The 16,058-nt window shown below is 67.6% G+C and overlaps 1 protein-coding gene across 3 annotated transcripts; it reads right to left on the bottom strand.

Annotated features, from left to right (window-relative positions):
- Positions 1-5,631: 5,631 nt before the first annotated feature.
- Positions 5,632-15,380, bottom strand: CPT1B (carnitine palmitoyltransferase 1B). Of its 3 annotated transcripts, none has more exons than XM_055712622.1 (19): positions 15,245-15,380; positions 12,957-13,119; positions 12,734-12,873; positions 12,264-12,435; positions 11,545-11,646; positions 11,326-11,463; positions 11,032-11,109; positions 10,837-10,944; positions 10,565-10,649; positions 10,275-10,470; positions 9,515-9,700; positions 9,327-9,432; positions 8,841-8,957; positions 8,217-8,381; positions 7,741-7,875; positions 6,946-7,098; positions 6,526-6,639; positions 6,211-6,303; positions 5,632-5,857 (listed from the first exon to the last, which is right to left on the bottom strand). In XM_055712622.1, the coding sequence occupies exons 2-19, from the start codon at positions 13,095-13,097 to the stop codon at positions 5,768-5,770; spliced, it is 2,319 nt and encodes a 772-aa protein (XP_055568597.1). In that variant the 5' UTR covers positions 13,098-13,119; positions 15,245-15,380; the 3' UTR covers positions 5,632-5,767. The 3 variants fall into 3 exon arrangements, 2 of the variants coding, with proteins under 2 accessions (XP_055568597.1, XP_055568598.1); XM_055712623.1 differs by having other exon boundaries at positions 12,957-13,116; positions 15,245-15,358; XR_008732592.1 differs by lacking the exons at positions 5,632-5,857; positions 6,211-6,303 and having other exon boundaries at positions 6,527-6,639; positions 7,724-7,875.
- Between the last annotated feature and the right edge of the window lie 678 nt (positions 15,381-16,058).

Here is a 16,058-nt window from a genome sequence, read left to right on the forward strand (position 1 = left end):
GCCCTGCAGGGGCCCCCTCATGCAGTAATCTTGGCTGGAGCACCCAGCACCTGCCTGCGCCTGTCCTGCTGCCCTGCACACCTCTGCATGGGCAGTGCCACCGCCAAACCCACATGTGCCCCACACATCCAGTGCCCAGCCCCACGGCCAGGGACACCCCCTACCCTGGGGACACCCTCTGCCCTGGGGACATCCCCTGCCTGGGGGGCACCCTCTGCCCTGGGGACAGCCCCTGCTCTGGGGACAGCCCCTGCACCACAGTGCCAGGGCCAGCCCTGCTCCTTGGACACTCCAGGTGGGTGGCAGCAGCGGGGACCTTCTGGGCCTTCTGTACTTTGACCACAAAATGGAGAAAAATCTGTGGAAAACTGATGGAAGACCGAGGGGGGCTGGGGACAGCAGGGTTCCTGCTGCGAGTTTGCACCCCCTGCGTGGCCCCTGAGCATACCCAGACGAATGCAGCCGTAGGCACCCCACCGTGCCCCCCCCCTCCCCATACCGCTCCCACGTGGGGGCTGACACTGAGGGGATGAAGACGCGAGGCCAGGGGTGCTTGGGCACACTTTATTGTTGTGTCCACCCCCGTGGTCGGGGGGCATCTGGGGACAGTGGGGCAGAGGGGTTTGGGGGTCCAGGTTGTGAGGATGCACCATGCCATGGGGCGCAGCGATATGGGGTAGGGGTCGGGGGGGTGATGTGCAGTGCAGTGGGCAAGAGGGGCTTGGGGGTCTGGGCTGTGATGGAGCCGTGGGGCACCAGGGTGCAGGGTTTGGGGGTCCAGGATGCACTGGTGCCATGGAGTGCGGGCTGGGGGAGTGGGCTGTGGCAGGGCCATGGGGTTTGGGGGGCAGCGTGGGGGGCTGGGCCCCCCTAGGCTGCGTATTTGCAGATGAAGGGTTTCCTCTCGCTGCAGGAGTCGTCCTCCCAGGCCATGAACCCTGCGAGACACGGGCAGTGATGCTGGGGAGTCGGGGGGCACACGACCCCCTCCCCTCCCCTCCCTGGAGGAGACTCCCTCCCAGCCCCTCCCCCAGCCGGGAGATCCCCTCCCCCACACAGGCACCCCTACCCACTCCAGACCGGGGGGACGCCCTCCCATCCCCTCCCCCACCTGGGGGGACCCCCACCCCCTCCGCTACCCGGGGGGACCCCTCTCCCGTTCCCCATTTGAAGGGATCCCCTCCTCCTACCCGGGGGGACACCCCCCCCCTCCACCAGCCGTTCCCCACCCGGAGGGACCCCTCTCCCGGCCATCCCCACCCCCACCCGGGGGCACCCCCTCCTACCCCCCCGCCCCCCTCACCGGCCGAGTCCTCCAGCGCGGCGCAGCGCTGCCCCGCGGGGGCGTCGTCCCCCTCCCAGGCCGGGGCCGCGGCCGCGTACCGCCCGGCCGAGCCGTCCGCCCACCGCCAGGCGCCGCGCTGCCGGCAGGGCGGGCCGCGTCAGGCAGCGCCGGGCAGCGCCGGGCAGGGCGCGGGGGGCGGCAGGGGAGGGCAGGGCACAAGGGGGTGGGCAGGGCACGGGGGCAGGGCGGGGCACGGGAGTGCGGGCAGGGGTGGGCAGGGACTGGCAGGACGCGGCGGGACGGGCAGAGATGGGCAGGGCACGGGAGGGCGGGCAGGGCACTGGAGTTCGGGCAGAGGCAGGCAGGGGCAGGCAGGGCACGGGGGGGCGGGCGGGGCACTGGAGTGCGGGCAGGGGTGGACAGGGACAGGCAGGGCACGGGCAGGGCACTGGAGTTCGGGCAGAGGCAGGCAGGGACATGCAGGGCACGGGAGGGCGGGCAGGGCAGGGTGCGGGGGTAATCAGGGGCAGGCAGGGACAGGCAGGACACGGGGAGGCAGCCAGGGCACTGGAGTTCGGGCAGAGGTGGACAGGGACAGGCAGGGCACGGGGGGGGGGGAGGGAGGGGGGGGGAGCAGGGGTGGGCAGGGACAGGTGGGGCATGGGGGCGTGTGCAGGGCACGGGAGTGCAGGTAGGGGCAGGCAGGGACTGGCAGGACACGGCGGGATGGGCAGGCACAGGCAGGGCACGGTGGGAGGTGGGCAGGGACAGGCAGGGACTGGCAGGACACAGGGGTGTGGGCAGGGGCGGGCAGGGGCAGGCAGGGCATGGGGAGGTGAGCAGGGGCAGGCCTGGCACGTGGGGGCAGGCAGGGGTGGGCAGGGACAGGCAGGGAATGGAGGTGTGCGGGGGGGCAGGGGCAGAGCACGCTTCGGGGGTGGTGACCCTGCCAGGAGGGGGGCAACTGCAGGCAGCATCGCAGGCAGCACTGCGGGCGCGCGACACCAACCTGGTAGTAGAGGCCGATCCAGACGTTCTCCTCCTCCTCCTCCCGGCGCTGGTGCTGGGTGATGAAGGTGGCGAGGGCGCGGTGCTCCTCGGGGCTGTGCAGCGAAGCCAGGTGGCACCCCCCACGCGTGGCCCGGCACCAAGCCTGGCACAGACATGCAGGTCAGGGGACCTGGCAGCACTGCCTGCACAGGGGGGGCTTGAGACCCCCCAGTACCCACCTCTGCCTTCCTCCAGGTGAATTCCTGGCCGAAGTACCCGTAGCACTGCCCACTGAAGTCCAGCCAGCCCCGGGGACACTTGTTTGCCTGCACCCCTGCTCAGGGCGAGTGAAGGATGTCACCATGCCCGCCCCCCCCCCAGCGGCACCTGCCTACCGTTGGCACCTGGCAGGTGGCAGCCTGGGGGGCTCACGGCCCCCATATGGGGGGCTGATCCCCAGCTGCTGCATTTCAGGGAGCCCCCAGTGCCCTCCCCTGCCCACCCTCAGGCCACGCAGGGAGCTGTGGCAGGTAGGGGGGTGCGCCGGGGGTGGGTAACATGGGCAAAGGGCCGGGGCAGGGGGGGAAGGCAGGGGGCAGGCAGGGGCTCACCTCGTAGCAGGGGGTGCAGGGCCAAGCAGCTGAGCAGGCAGAGCGCCAGGAAAGCAGCTGGTGCCATCCTCTCCCTTCCCTGCCGCAGTGGGGTGGTTGGAGCACCTAATTCCCCCCCACAGCACCCACCATCCACCCCAGCACCCGCCCAATGCCCCAGCACCCAATGCCCCAGCACCCACTGCTTGTCCAGCACCCACCACCCCATTGCCTGCCCCAGCCCAGCACCCACCACCCCATTGCCCACTGCGGCACCCACTGCCCTCCCAGCAGCCACTACCCCCTTGACTGCTCCGGCACCCACTGCCCACCCAGCACCCATTCCCCACCCCAGCACCCATGGCTGCAGCACCCATCCAGCACCTGCGGGAGCGACGTGGAGATGAGCCCGGCTGGAGCAGGACGCAGGCGTCCCAACACCTTTATAGGTGCTGCGGCCGGGGCGCAGGCATCAGATAGCGTGGCAGACAGGGCGGGTGGCACCTACTCCTGGGTGCTGGCACCCAGATCAAAGGGGAGTGGCAGCTTGCCCACGGCTCCTGCTTGCCACATGCAGGCGGGACCCCCCAGTGCTGGTGCAGCCCCGTGGCAGGACCCCCAGCCCAGGCCTCCCCTTGCTCCAGCACTCCCAGAGGCACCACTCCCCAGGTGGACGCACTGTCGTCCCCGGTGGTGCCAGCACCTCATGCCACCCGGGACCCCAGTGAGCCCATGGCAGAGCCTGAGGCCACCACCTCTGCCCCCCTGCCAGCTGTGGGTGATGCTCCGAGCCATGCCAGGAACCCCGAAACTCCATGCCCTGCCAAGCCCCACGGTCCCAGCCACACCACCGTGAACCCCCAGACACCCTGGGGTGCTGCCCTGGCTCTCCGCACTCTGGGTGCCAGGGTAGGGCACCCCCTGGGGAGGCAATGCTGACCGGTGCAGGGGAGCTGGGCTGTGCTGGGGTGCGGTGTCGGTAGTCTGCGGGGTCACAGTGACTGGCAGAGCCCTGTCCATGTCGGTGCTCCTCAGGCAGCAGCTGGTGCTCACCCCAGCGATGGTGCCCAGCCCTGGGCTGTGCCTTGCCAGGCTGTCTCCTCTGTGCCCAGTCGTGGCCACGGCCTCCTGTGGCATGCACCGCACCAGCGTGAGTGTGCATCACACCAGTGTGAGCACCCACCACACCAGCGCGAGCACCCACCATGCTGGTGTGAGCACCCACCGCACTGGCGTGAGCACCCACCGCACCGGCATGAGCACCCACCACACTGGTGTGAGCACCCATGGCTCCAGCATGACCACACATTGCACTGGTGTGAGCACCCACCAGTCTGGTGCAAGCACCAGCCAGCATGGGGACGGGGTCACTGCCCCATGGATGGGGGTGGCAGCAGCCAGGACACCTGGGCAGAACCGCAAACCAGCAGGACAGGAGGCATAGGCCAAGTGATGGACATGTGCCCGTGGGGAGGGACCTGTGAGGGGACAGGGGGTGCTGGGAGGAAGCACCCTGTTTTAGGGGTGCCATCCCCATGGGAACACAGCTCCCCAGGCAGGGCCAGGCTCAGGGGTTAAGGTGCTGCATTGTTGGGGAGCGGACCAGGGCCAGGGCTGGGCATGCTGCCCACATTGGGAATCAGATAAGGGAGCAGGGACCAGCGGCTCCCGGAGTGGCTCCAGCCGTGGCTCCTGGCGTGGCTCCCGACAGACATGCATTATGGCTCCTGACACGCACCAGCAGCTCCTGCTCCACCTGAGGTCCTGGCACAGCCCCTGGCAGGGGCACCTGCCTGTGGCCTCCAGAGTCCCCACCGCACTTAGCCACCGGGTCCCAACTTTAAGACCCCCAGCTGTGGGGCTGAGCTGGACTGTGGGGCCAGGCTGTGGGGCAGGATGCAGCCCCAGTGAAGGTGCAGCCTCCATGCAGGGTTAGGGTGCAGGATGCGGCCCCAGTGCCCCAGTTCAGGGTCAGGGCACAGAATGCAGCCCCAGTGTGGGCTCAGGGTGCAGCATGCAGCCTGGGGTGAGGGTAGCCCCACACCTGGCCACAGGAGGGACCCCGGCTCAGCAGCTCATGGTGGGTGCAGAGTCCATGCCAGCTCTGGGGATGTCACTGCGGTGCCACCTCCCCATCACCTCCTCACTGTGTCCCCCAGCACGGGGACATCAGGCAGTTCTGGCAGCACAGGAGGGGAAACAGGCAGAGGTGCAGAAAGGGGGTGTAAGGCAGTGTGTGCAGGCAGGGAGTGGGTGCCAGGTGGGGTCTTAGGCTGCATCCCTGGAGAAGATGCCCACAGCGGGGGACTCTGAGCCCCATGCTGGGCCTGGCTGTCCCCCAGCCCACTGGGCAGCTCTGGGCTGGCCAGCCATCCCAAGCCTCGATGTGGGCGGGCGCTGGCTGGGTGGCACCAATGCTGTGTGAGCTCGGTGGGTGCGGGCAGCTGGAGGGGGAACGGTGCCAAGTGCCTCCAACTGCTGCGTGCTGCACGGGGCGAGGTGTCCCGCCGTGCTGGACACGGCCAAGGGGCTCTGCGTAGCGTGTGTCCCTGCCACCGTGCCCCACTGCACACTCCTCGTCATCGCCACGCAGGCGGCTGGTGGGCACGGCTCACCGCTCACCACCTCACCACCCCGTGCAGCCTTTCATCTGCTGCTTGACGTGTTGATGATGCACCTGCTGCCTGCTGGCTGCTGGGGGGCTGCCAGGACCCCCTGGGGACGCCATGGGTGCAGGGGAACCCAGCCTGATGGAGGGCACGGAGCTCACACCAACAGTCTTTATTGGAAACATGTACAGAGCAGCAACACCCTTGCTGAGCCCCAACCCCCTGCCCAGCACCAGGGCTCAGAGTGGCCCCTGCTGGACCCTCCAGGCTGGGGTCTGAGCCCAATTCCCCCCTCATTTCCCCGCCTTCTCAGCTGGCTTGTCGAAGAGCTCAGCGATGTCCAGCATGGCCTGGCGGATGTTCCTCCCAAAGCGCTTTGAGTCCTGCAGGGCAGCACCTGTGATCTCTGTGGCCTGTGGCCCCCCCAGCCCCTAGGCCACCCCCTGTGGCCTACCACAGGTGGGACACCTGGCAGGTCCTGCACTGGCAGCACCATGAGCCTTGAGCAGGGTGGTGGTCCCACAGGAGAGGGGCTGGGTCACAGTGGGGTCAGGGTCAGGGTCGGGGGGCTGCCTCAGACCCATGGGAACCCCAGAGGAGATCCTACAGCACGGATGGCAACTGCAGCACTGGTAAAGCTGCTGCTGCCTGCCCTGCCTGCTCTGCCCAGGGAGCCCCCAGCCCCTGCACCCCTGCTCCAGGGAGCCTCCCCAGACCCCTGCCCCATGGCTCTCACCGTCTCAGAGCTGGAGAACTTGCTGGAGACATGGAAAGTGATGAGGTTCTCACCAGCGATGATGTAGGAGACACCGTAGCCATCATCCGCCACCTGCAGGGGGAGGTGAACAGGGCCATGGCACCCCCGGGGGGTACCTACCTGGGCCACGGGGCTGGGGGCACCCAGCATGGGGCATGTTCCTGCCCCAGAGCTGCAGGCAAGGGGGATGGGCTACAGACCCCCACTCCTGCCCTTGCACACCCACCCACCTGCCCCACCATGCACATTATCCCCCCGCCCCCCAGCCTTGCTGAACCCCCCTGGGATGCTCACGGGGCCAAAGCCGCCACCACTAGAGACGTGGTCGGGGTACTTGTTCAGGTCGAACATCTTCAGCTGCTGCTGTGGTGTCTGGCTGGTGGAGAGGCGCCAGGGCTCCGACAGCACCTGCCCCAAACTAGTGTTGGTGCCGCCAGCCAAACGCCTCGCTGCACCCCACTGCACCCTGTTCAACCACACCATGCCCCACTGCACCCCGCTGCACCTTGCTGTGCCCAAATGTGCCCCACTGCACCACACTGCGCCCCACTGCACCCTACTGCACCCTTCCTGCAACCTACTGCACATTCAGCCCTTGTGCATGTGTGTGCTGGTGACACATGTAAGGGTAGTGCCCACACGGTGTCCCATGTGCTATGCATGTTGCTGGCATGGTGTGGTGCTGTGCGTGCCCCTGCGCCCACCCCAGCTCACCTGGGCCAGGAAGGGGGACTGTATCCCCAGGTAGCGGGACACCACGTAGAGGCAGAAGAGGTGTCGGTCGATGCCGGCCCCGGTCATGGCCAGGCGGTACATGTGCTGGTGCTTGTCGGCCGCCAGCTTGAAGAGCCGCTGGCGCTCAGCTCGCTGTGGGGAGAGCCAGGCTCAGGGCTGGTGCAGGCTGGGGTCCTGTAACCCCCAGCCTGGCCACCTGGGTGCTCCGTGCAGGGCAAGTGCTCCCTAGTCCTGCCTGGGGGAGGCAACAGCTGTGCAGCTCCAGGGGAGACGGTCCTGAGGGATGGGGACCTCCCAAGGACAGGAATGTCCCCCACAGATAGGGACCAGGATGGGGACCTCCCCAGGGACAGAGATGTCCCCCAAGGATGGAGACCTCCACAGGGACAGGGACCTGTTCCAGAGGTGGACACTTTCTCCGGGGATGGGAATGTCCCCAAGGAATAGGGACCTCTCCTAGAGATGGGGTCCTCCCCAAGAGATGGGGACCTCTGTGAGGGATGGGGACATCCTTGAGAAATAGGGACATCTGCCACAAATGGAGCCTTCCCTGAGAGAGAGAGAGATCATGAGAGATAGGGACCTCCATGAGGGATGGGGACCTCCTCCAGACATGTGGATCTCCTTGAGGGATGAGGACCACCAGAGAGAGGGGAGGTGCAGACTGAGCCCCGACCTGGCTGGGGACAGCAGGACAGAGCCAAGGTCTTGGAGGGGAGATGTGGGGGGTTGGGGTTGGGGGGCTGCAGACCCGGACCCTGGCGCATTGCTCACGGTCTTCCGGGCATCCCCCATGCTGCGCACGAAGGCGGTGGACTCAGCGGTGCAGGACCTCACCGTCTCTGTCCGGCCCTCACGGAATAGACGCGTCATGGAGGCCTCGTAGGTGAGGCAGAAGCAGCCCTTGTCCTGCAGAGAGGCTGGGTCAGACCAGGGCGTGCCCAGGGGATGTTGCCCCTGTCCCCATCCCCATCCCATCCCAGTCCCTGTCCCCAAGTCCATCCCCATCCCATCCCCATCCCCATTCCTGTCCCTGTTCCTCTCCCCATCCCATCCTTGTCCCTGTCCCCCTCCCTGTTCCCATCCCCATTCCTGTCTCTGTTCCTGTTCTTGTCTCCATCCCCATACCTGTTCCCATCCCTGTCCCCATTCCCATTCCCATCTCCATCCCCATCCCATCCTGTCCCCGTTCCCATCCCTGTCCCCCTTCCCATCCCGCCCCCATTCCCGGCCCCGCCGGGGCAGCTCACACGGAAGTGTGCGAGCTGCAGGGAGATCTGGATAAAGGCGTCGGGGCTGGTCCGGCACTTCTTGATCAGCCCCTTCCCAAACTCAGAGAACTGGAAGCAGCAGAAGTCCACATCATCGGCCAGTGCCTTGGCCAGGCGGTACGAGCTCTCGATGGTGTCACGGCACTGCAGGGAGGCGCAGCCATGGCAGACAGGGCGTACAGCCCCAGCCCCCCATTGCCTACGGTGCGGGGACACTGGTGGCTCAGCCCCAGCCCAGGGCACACATGCGCCTGGTGCACTGGTGCTGTGGGGACTGGGGAGGGTGATTGGGGTGCAGAGAGCCCACCGTGATGCCGTGGGGCACAACAGGGGTGGCCAGGGTGCAGAGAGCTCACCCCAATGATGTGGGGTGCAGGGAATGGCTGGGGTACAGAGAGGCCACCCCGATGCCGTGGGGTAGGGGGGTGGCTGGGGTGCAGAGATCCCACCCCAATGGTGTAGGGTGCAGGGGGTGGCTGGGGTGCAGGAGAGCTCACCCCAATGACATGGGGAAGTGGGGTGGCTGGGGTGCAGAGAGCCCCGTGGGGCGCAGGGGACTCCGAGAACCTGCCTGCAGGGCTGCGGCTGGGGGGCCAGACCCACCTCCTGGGGGATGTCCCACTGGAGGCGCTGGGGGGGGGCGAGCTGAGTGTTGGGCTCGCCCCGGCAGTGTCCCCGATCGGTGTAGCCCAGCTGGAATTTTTCTGTTGCCAGTGCAAACTGAGGGGAGAGGTCCCTGAGTGTGGGGCACCGGCCCCCTGCACCCCCCCAGCATTGCTCCATCCACCCCCAACTCACCTCCCGCCTGCCCTACTTGCTCAGGGCTGCCCCACATGCTCCCCCAGGGCTGCCCCACACCCTCCTCCAGAGCCCCACCCACCCCAGGCTGCCCCCTCTGACTCCCCCAGACCCCAGGAGAGAGGTGCTCAGCCTGGGGGGTGCCCACCTTGGAGTCCCATGCCCTGGGGTGCCCAACTAGGGGTGCCAATGTGGATCCTCAGCCCCAGGGGTCCCCCTTGGAGCCCCAGGGTGCCCAAGGAGGGTGCGCAGCTGGGGTGCCCCTGGGGGCACCCCTTCACCCCCCGTTACCTCCCAGAGGTGCCCAATGATGGGCGCATCAGCCCAGGAGTGCTCGGCGTTGGCCCCCAGCTTCCCGTTCTTGTAGACCACCAAGGTGAAGGACTTGTCAAACCAGCTGCAGGGAGCCGGGTGGTGAGGGCAGGGTGGCCACTGGGGACTGGGGGGAGCTGGGGCAGGGGGGTTGGGGGGGTGCCCACCGGTCATAGCACTGGCCATGCAGCAGGGATTTGGCATAGGTGTCCATGCAGCCCTCCTTGCCCGCGACATAGCCGTGCTCCTCCTCGTCCAGCGTCAGGAAGAAGGCTGCCCGCTCGATAGCATCCAGTGACACCTTGTTCTTCCCATGGCTGAAGAACCGGGCTCGAGCCTCAGCCCAGGGCACCCTGCCGGCACCACCAGCGTGAGGGCCCGGGACTGGTGATGCCCTGATCTGCTGCCCCCCAAGCCCCCCAGCCCCACCTGCACTGCAGCACCCACCCATGGTGGCCACCACCGCCATCAACAGCATGAGAGTGTGGGGTTGGTGATGCCCACTGTCCCACAGAGCCCCTTGAGCCCACTGCCCATGAAGCCCCAACTCCCACCCATGGGTGGCCCTTGGGTCCACCACTGGGAGCCAGAGAGTGTGGGGCTGGCGATGCCCATCATCCCACAAAGCCCCCGAAGCCCACAACCCCAACCCACACCACAGCCCCCACCCATGGGTGGCCCCAGGATCCAGCACTAGGAGCCATGAGGGTGTGGGGCAGGTGATGCCTACCATCCTGCTGAGGCCCCCAAGCCCACCACCCCCATGCCCCGACCCACACTGCAGCCCCCCCCCCAAGAGTGGCCCAAGGTGGCCCCCCCACCCAAGTGACCCATCCCCAAGCATCTCCTTCATCTCCCTGCGCCTGCTCAGCACCCATAGTATACACGGTGTGCCCAGAGCACAGGGACCCACGGGGACATCAGCACCTCTCGCCAGCGGTGAGTGCTGCCAGCCGCTCCTCGCCAGGCTGGGGGGGCGAGGGGTCATCCAGGATGCGCTGGAACTGCAGCTCCAGGTCACAGGGCTGCAGCAGCTGCCCCCCGTAGTAGAGCCAGACCTTGTAGAAGCGGCCCTTGTGGTAGACAGCCAGGTGCTTGCTGTCCACCAGGTGCAGCAGCGTGTCTGGGGACACACACCAGTGTTACGGCCACTCCATGCCCTGGGACCCCACCTGGGACAGACCCTGAGGAATGGGGACCCTCCCGGTGCCCCGTACCCGTCTCCTTGCCAGGGATGCGGGTCGTGTTGAACATCCGTTCCGACTGGTAGGAGCACATGGGCACGATGCCCAGCGCCATCATCTGCATGGGGCAGCGGTGAGTGGGGGCCAGGATGCCTGTGCCCTCACCTCTGCCCCCTGCACCCCCCAACCCCAGCCTCCCTGAGCCTCCCTGCAGCCCCAGGACCCCATGCCAGCCCCACAGTGACTCCACCCCAGACCTACCCTTCCCCAACACCCCCAGCTCCCCCAGTGCCCTGGGTGCTCACGGGGGGGATCTCCCCACGGTCCAGCTTGCGGCGGTACATCAGGATGGCATGCACCATGTTACCTGCCCGAGCAGCCTGGATGTGGCTGGGGGTCACGTAGAGAAAATCCTGGGGACAAGGGATGGGGTTCAATGAGGATGCCAAGGGGCAGCTGGTGGGGGTTTTGGGCATGGCAGTGGTCACCCCAACCCTTACCATGGCATAGTAGTTGCTGTTGACCATGAGTGGGCTGCGGCCATGCAGGTAGATGTACTGCTCCCACCAGTCGCTCACCTGCAGGGATGGGGATGGGGATTGTGAGGGGGTGCAGGACCCCCTGCCTCTAACAACCCAGCTGCGGCACCCAGGAGGACCCAAGTCCCCCCCTCTCATGATGATGGAGGACAGCAGGGCCACGGGCTTGAGTCTGGGTCACCAACCCTGGTGCTGGAGGGGGGGACCACTGCGGTGGTCCCCTCCTCCAGCACTGGAGAAGCCCAGGATACTCACATAGTTGGTTGTCCACCAGGACTTGAGGATCAGGTACTTCTGCAGCCGTGGAGCTGTCTTCTCCTTGAACTCCTTGGCCAGGGCCTCCATCTTACTGTACTTCTCGTCATCCATGAGTGGGCGCACCGACTCCAGGTACTGCAGGGAGGGGGCTCGGTGTGACACCCCCATCCTTGGCCCACTGCAGACAGACCCTCCAGTCTCATCCCAGCTCCTTACCCGGGTGATGGTGGCCTCCACAGGGGGCACAGGGAGCTTGGGCAGAGAGGTCTGGAAGCTGTAGAGCAGGGGCTTGCGGATTGACAGCACCTTCATCAGCGCCTGCCAGGCATGCCAAGGGGATGGAGGGGATGAGGCTGAGCTGCAGGAGTGTGGCATGGCCTTGCATTGCCCGCGCACCAGCTCCTGCTGCTGGCACTGGGAGTCCTGCATGTGCCTGCTGCACTGCAGCCAGGTCCTAATCATGCACTCTGGCTGGTCACAGCCCTGCATGCTGTCGCTGTCCCTTTCCCAGCCCTGCATGCTCCCCTGCACCGCAGCTGGGTCCCAACTGTAGTTGCTGCCCCTGACACCCTGGCCTGGACAGCTGCTCCTGCCCATGCCCACCCTGGGCAGAGCAGCCCAGCGCAGCTCGTGGCCTCGCTGTCTGGCTCCTGCAGCTCCCCTGGGCCCCTGGCACCCACCGCCTCCAGGTCACAGAGCGGGCTCATCTCGTCCCCACCACCAGCAGCTTCGCAGCCCTGGCCAGCGCCCCAGCACCCACTATGCTGCACATGTGCATGCACTCATGCATGCAGATGCAGACACTCTGCACCCTATGCCTTAGCATCCTCCTGCACCTACACTGGCAGCACGCCACTCAGCACCGCTTGCCCTGCCGTGCCAGGCCAGTGATGGTGCCAGTGCCCGTGTCGGTGCTGGCTGTAGGTCCTGCTCACCACCCAGATCCTGGTGCTGCGGCTCATCTTGCCATGCGGCTCAAACATCCAGCCGTGGTAGGAAAGGAGCAGCTTCAGCGCCTGCCGGAAGAGCAGGACAGCAGAGAGCCAGGCGCCGGTGGAGAAGATCACAGTGCTCACCATCGTCCGGCTCTCATAGCTCAGGAGGCGGCTGTGGGGGCAGACAGGGTGAGGGGGGACATGGCGGGCTGGGGGGACATGAAGGGTGGGACCTCTGGGGGATGTCCCCAAGTGGGGCTGTGCCCGTGGGATAGGGGTGTGTGGGGTGGGACCCCCAGGGGTTGCCACAGGCTCCCATCGCCATCCTGGGGCAGCAGCGGACATGCCAGGGGGGTCCCTCTGCAGGACCATGAGTTGGGACATGGGGGGTGGTCCCCAGCGAGGGGTGTGGCCAGCGGGACCATGACCATGGGGGAGTGGTCCCCCCTGACCAAGCCGCCCATGCTCACCTCTCAGGCAGGCAGTGGCGGATGCGGGCAATCATCCCCAGGGAGGGGTCAACCTGGCAGTAGAAAGAGCCAGCGGTGGCCATCACGACCACCATCCAGCTGGAGGGGGAGGCAGGGTAGACGCCGGTCAGGAAGCTGTTCTGTGGGCACAGGTGGGGTCAGGGTGGCGGGGACGGCAGGGACAGGGGGGTCCAACCGTCCAGCTGCCCCTGGCCGAGCCCACCTTGGCGCGGACCAAGCGCTTCTTCCAGGAGGAGATGCCGGCAAGGTACAGCTGCCTGACAGCCTCGCGGCTGAGGTGGAAGTCCAAGCCCTCAGGGGTGACAGTGAACTGGAAGGCCACAGCTTGGTGAGCCTCCGCCATCGTGGGGGTCTGCTGGCACCTGCTGGGGGACACACATGGGGGTGCTGAGTGCAGCGACAGCCACCTCCGGGATATGCTGCCCAGGATGGAGCGGGGACCCTTGCCCACCCCTGGCACCAGGGAGCAAAGACATGGGGGAGGGGGGGGCAGTGGGTGCCCTCACCCACGGGGTGGGGGTTCTGCCGTGGCACTGCCCGGGCCGGTGCAGTGCACAGGCACTGGTGCAGCCCTGGAGGTGGTGTGCTGGCTGCAGTGCCAGGATGTCCATGTCCCGTGGGAGCCTGCCAGCCCAGTGCGCGTGCTGCGGCCCAGTCACGCGGCACTGGCCGGGTGCCCACTGAGAGAAGGGTCAGTGCCGCCTCCAGTCCCCGCAGCGTCCCCAGCGCTGGGAGAGAGGGGACACACCCCTGCTGGTGGGCAGCTGCCGGCCCCTGCCCGTGGTGAAACCCTGGGAGGACGAGGCAGCACGTGCCCCTGTACCGGGCGCAGGCAGCCGTGCTGCACCGGGAACGCTGCCCGCCAAGCTAACAGCCGGAGCCACGGGGCGAGCAGGGACCCTGCTGCAGGCACAGCTGGGATCCCGGGATCCTGCTGTTGTGGGTGCCGGTGGTGCCAGCCCAGGGCTGAGCCCGAGGGCCGTGGGGCCTGTGGGTGCTGCTGCTGCAGCCCAGGCCTCAGGCAGGGGGAGACCCCGAGGTGCCTCAGGCACCAGTGTGCTAGTGGTGCCCTTCACACAGGCACCTTCGGGCTGAAGACAGAAGCTTGGCAGGAACCGTGTCACAGCACTACTGCTACATTGTGCTGCACTGCACCGTGTTGCACCGCACGGCTACACCACACTACGCTATCTGTACCGCACAGCCATACCATGCTGCACCGCACTGCACAGCTGCACCATGCTGCACCACACTGCACTGTGCTGCACCACACAGCCACACTGCACTGCGCTGAACTGCACCGCACAACCATCCTGCGCTGCACCGCATGGCTGCACTGCACTGCACTGCACTGTGCTGCACCACACAGCCACACTGCGCTGCACTGAACAAACTGCAATACCACACAGCCATACCATGCTGCACCGCATCGCTGTACCGCACTGTACCACACTGCACTGCTCTGTGTGGTTACGCAGCACCGCACTGGTGTGCATTACATGGCACTGAACTGCATTGCTCTGCACTGTGCTGTTACACTGCACTGCACAGCATTGCCCAGCACTGAACCGTACAGCATGGCACTGCCTCATGCTGCACGGCACTGCATTAAACCATATCACCCTGCACTGAAGTGCTCTGCCGTGTAGTGCACTGCCCGGCTGCACTGCACCCTGCTGCATGTGATCGCCGTGCACTACACTGCAGACCACAGTACAGCATGGCACTGCACGGCACTACACCGCATGGTGTGGTACAGCACTGCACAGCACGGCACAGCACCACACAGAGCACTGCACAGCACTGCATGGTGTGGCACAGCTCAGCATGGCATGGCACAGCACTGCATGGCACTGCATGGCACTGCACAGCACCGCATGGCACTGCACAGCACCACACAGCATGGCACAGCACTCCATGGCCCCTCACAGCACCTCATGGCATGCCACAGCAGCGTGTGGTGTCGCACAGCACCGCATGGCATGGCCCTGCACTACATGGCATAGCACAGCAGTGTGGGCCGTAGCACAGCACCACACAGCATGGCCCAGCACCACATGGCATGGCCCAGCACTATGCGGTGCAGGATAGCGTGGCAGGGCAGGGCAGGGCAGTGCCGCCCCGTGCCCCCGGGACCCGCAGGCCCCACGCCGTGGGTGGGACGAGGCTCCCAGCCCCGCGGCCAGCGCCGCAAGGTCACCGGGGCCGGGGCCCCGCAGCCGCCTGGAGAAGCCGCTGCCCGGCCCGGGAGCCCTCGGGCCCCGCTGCCGCCGCCGGGACCGGGGCAGCGCGGGCAGCCGCGGGGCCGGGGGTGCGGGCGGGTCTGGAGGACGCTCCCTACGGTCACGGGTGGAAGCCGGCGCCCGGCGCGGTGGGTAGGGGGCCGCGGGGTCCCCCGGCGCCGGGGGGGTGCTGGTGCCCGCCCTGATCGGCTCCCGCCCCCGCTGGGCTCCCCCACGCGTGGGTCCCCCCCGCCCGGGTGCCCGGTACCTGCTCGGGGGCGCGGACGGCGGGCGGCGGCCCCGGGGACGGCGGCTCCCTGCGCCCCGGCACCGGTAACCGGACACCGGCGGCGGGCGGGACCCGCTGGATGGCCCGAAATGGCAGCGCTCGCCCGCCGCTCCACCCCCGCACCGCGCTCGGCCCCGGCGGGGGCCAGCACCGCGGGAAAGGGCCGGCACCCCGGGAAGGGACCGGCACCCCGGGAAAGGGACGGCACCCCGGACGCCGGGGAAAGGAACCGGCAACCCGGGATAGGGACCGGCACCTCGGGGAAAGAGACCGGCAGCGCGGGGAAAGGGCCGGCACTCCGGGAAAGGGACAAACATCCCGGGAACGGGGCCGGCACCCCGGGAAAGGGCCGGTACCCCGGGAAAAGGGACTGGCACCCCGGGAAAGGAGTGGCACCCCAGGGACAGACCCGCACCCCAGGCAGGGACTGGCCCCCGCAGGCAGGGGCCGGTACCCCGAGAGCAGCCCGTCGCCCCAGCCCCGCACCCCAAGGGCAGGGGCTCTCCTCCCCGCTCTGCCGCGGGCAGTGTGCCTGGGGGCTGGCCCGGGGGTCCGGGCGCGGGGCTGGGCTGTACAGGGCCCGTTCCGTTCCCCGGGGCCCTACGGGGCCGGATCCTGTCCCGCTCCCCGGGGCCGTACGGGGCCAGCTCCTGCCGTGCCACAGCAGCGGCACAGGGCAGCGCTGGGCAAGGGCAGACAGAGGAGTGCCCGCTGCCTGCCGTGCCCGGGGGGCTTGACCTTCCCCTCCCGGTTCGCTCTACCGGAGGCAGCTGCCTGCAGCTGGAAGGGCATC

The sequence above is a fragment of the Falco cherrug genome, chromosome 5, assembly GCF_023634085.1.
Source record: "Falco cherrug isolate bFalChe1 chromosome 5, bFalChe1.pri, whole genome shotgun sequence".
NCBI lineage: Eukaryota > Metazoa > Chordata > Aves > Falconiformes > Falconidae > Falco > Falco cherrug.

Excerpts from the sequence above, each read along its gene's own strand:
- CPT1B (XM_055712622.1), bottom strand. The coding sequence starts at position 13,097 with ATGGCGGAGGCTCACCAAGCTGTGGCCTTCCAGTTCACTGTCACCCCT. Across the intron at positions 9,701-10,274 it reads GCACTCACCGCTGGCGAGAG|GGTGCCCTGGGCTGAGGCTC; the intron begins GTGCTGATGTCC and ends TGGTGCCGGCAG. Across the intron at positions 6,640-6,945 it reads AGTCCCCCTTCCTGGCCCAG|GTGCTGTCGGAGCCCTGGCG; the intron begins GTGAGCTGGGGT and ends AGTTTGGGGCAG.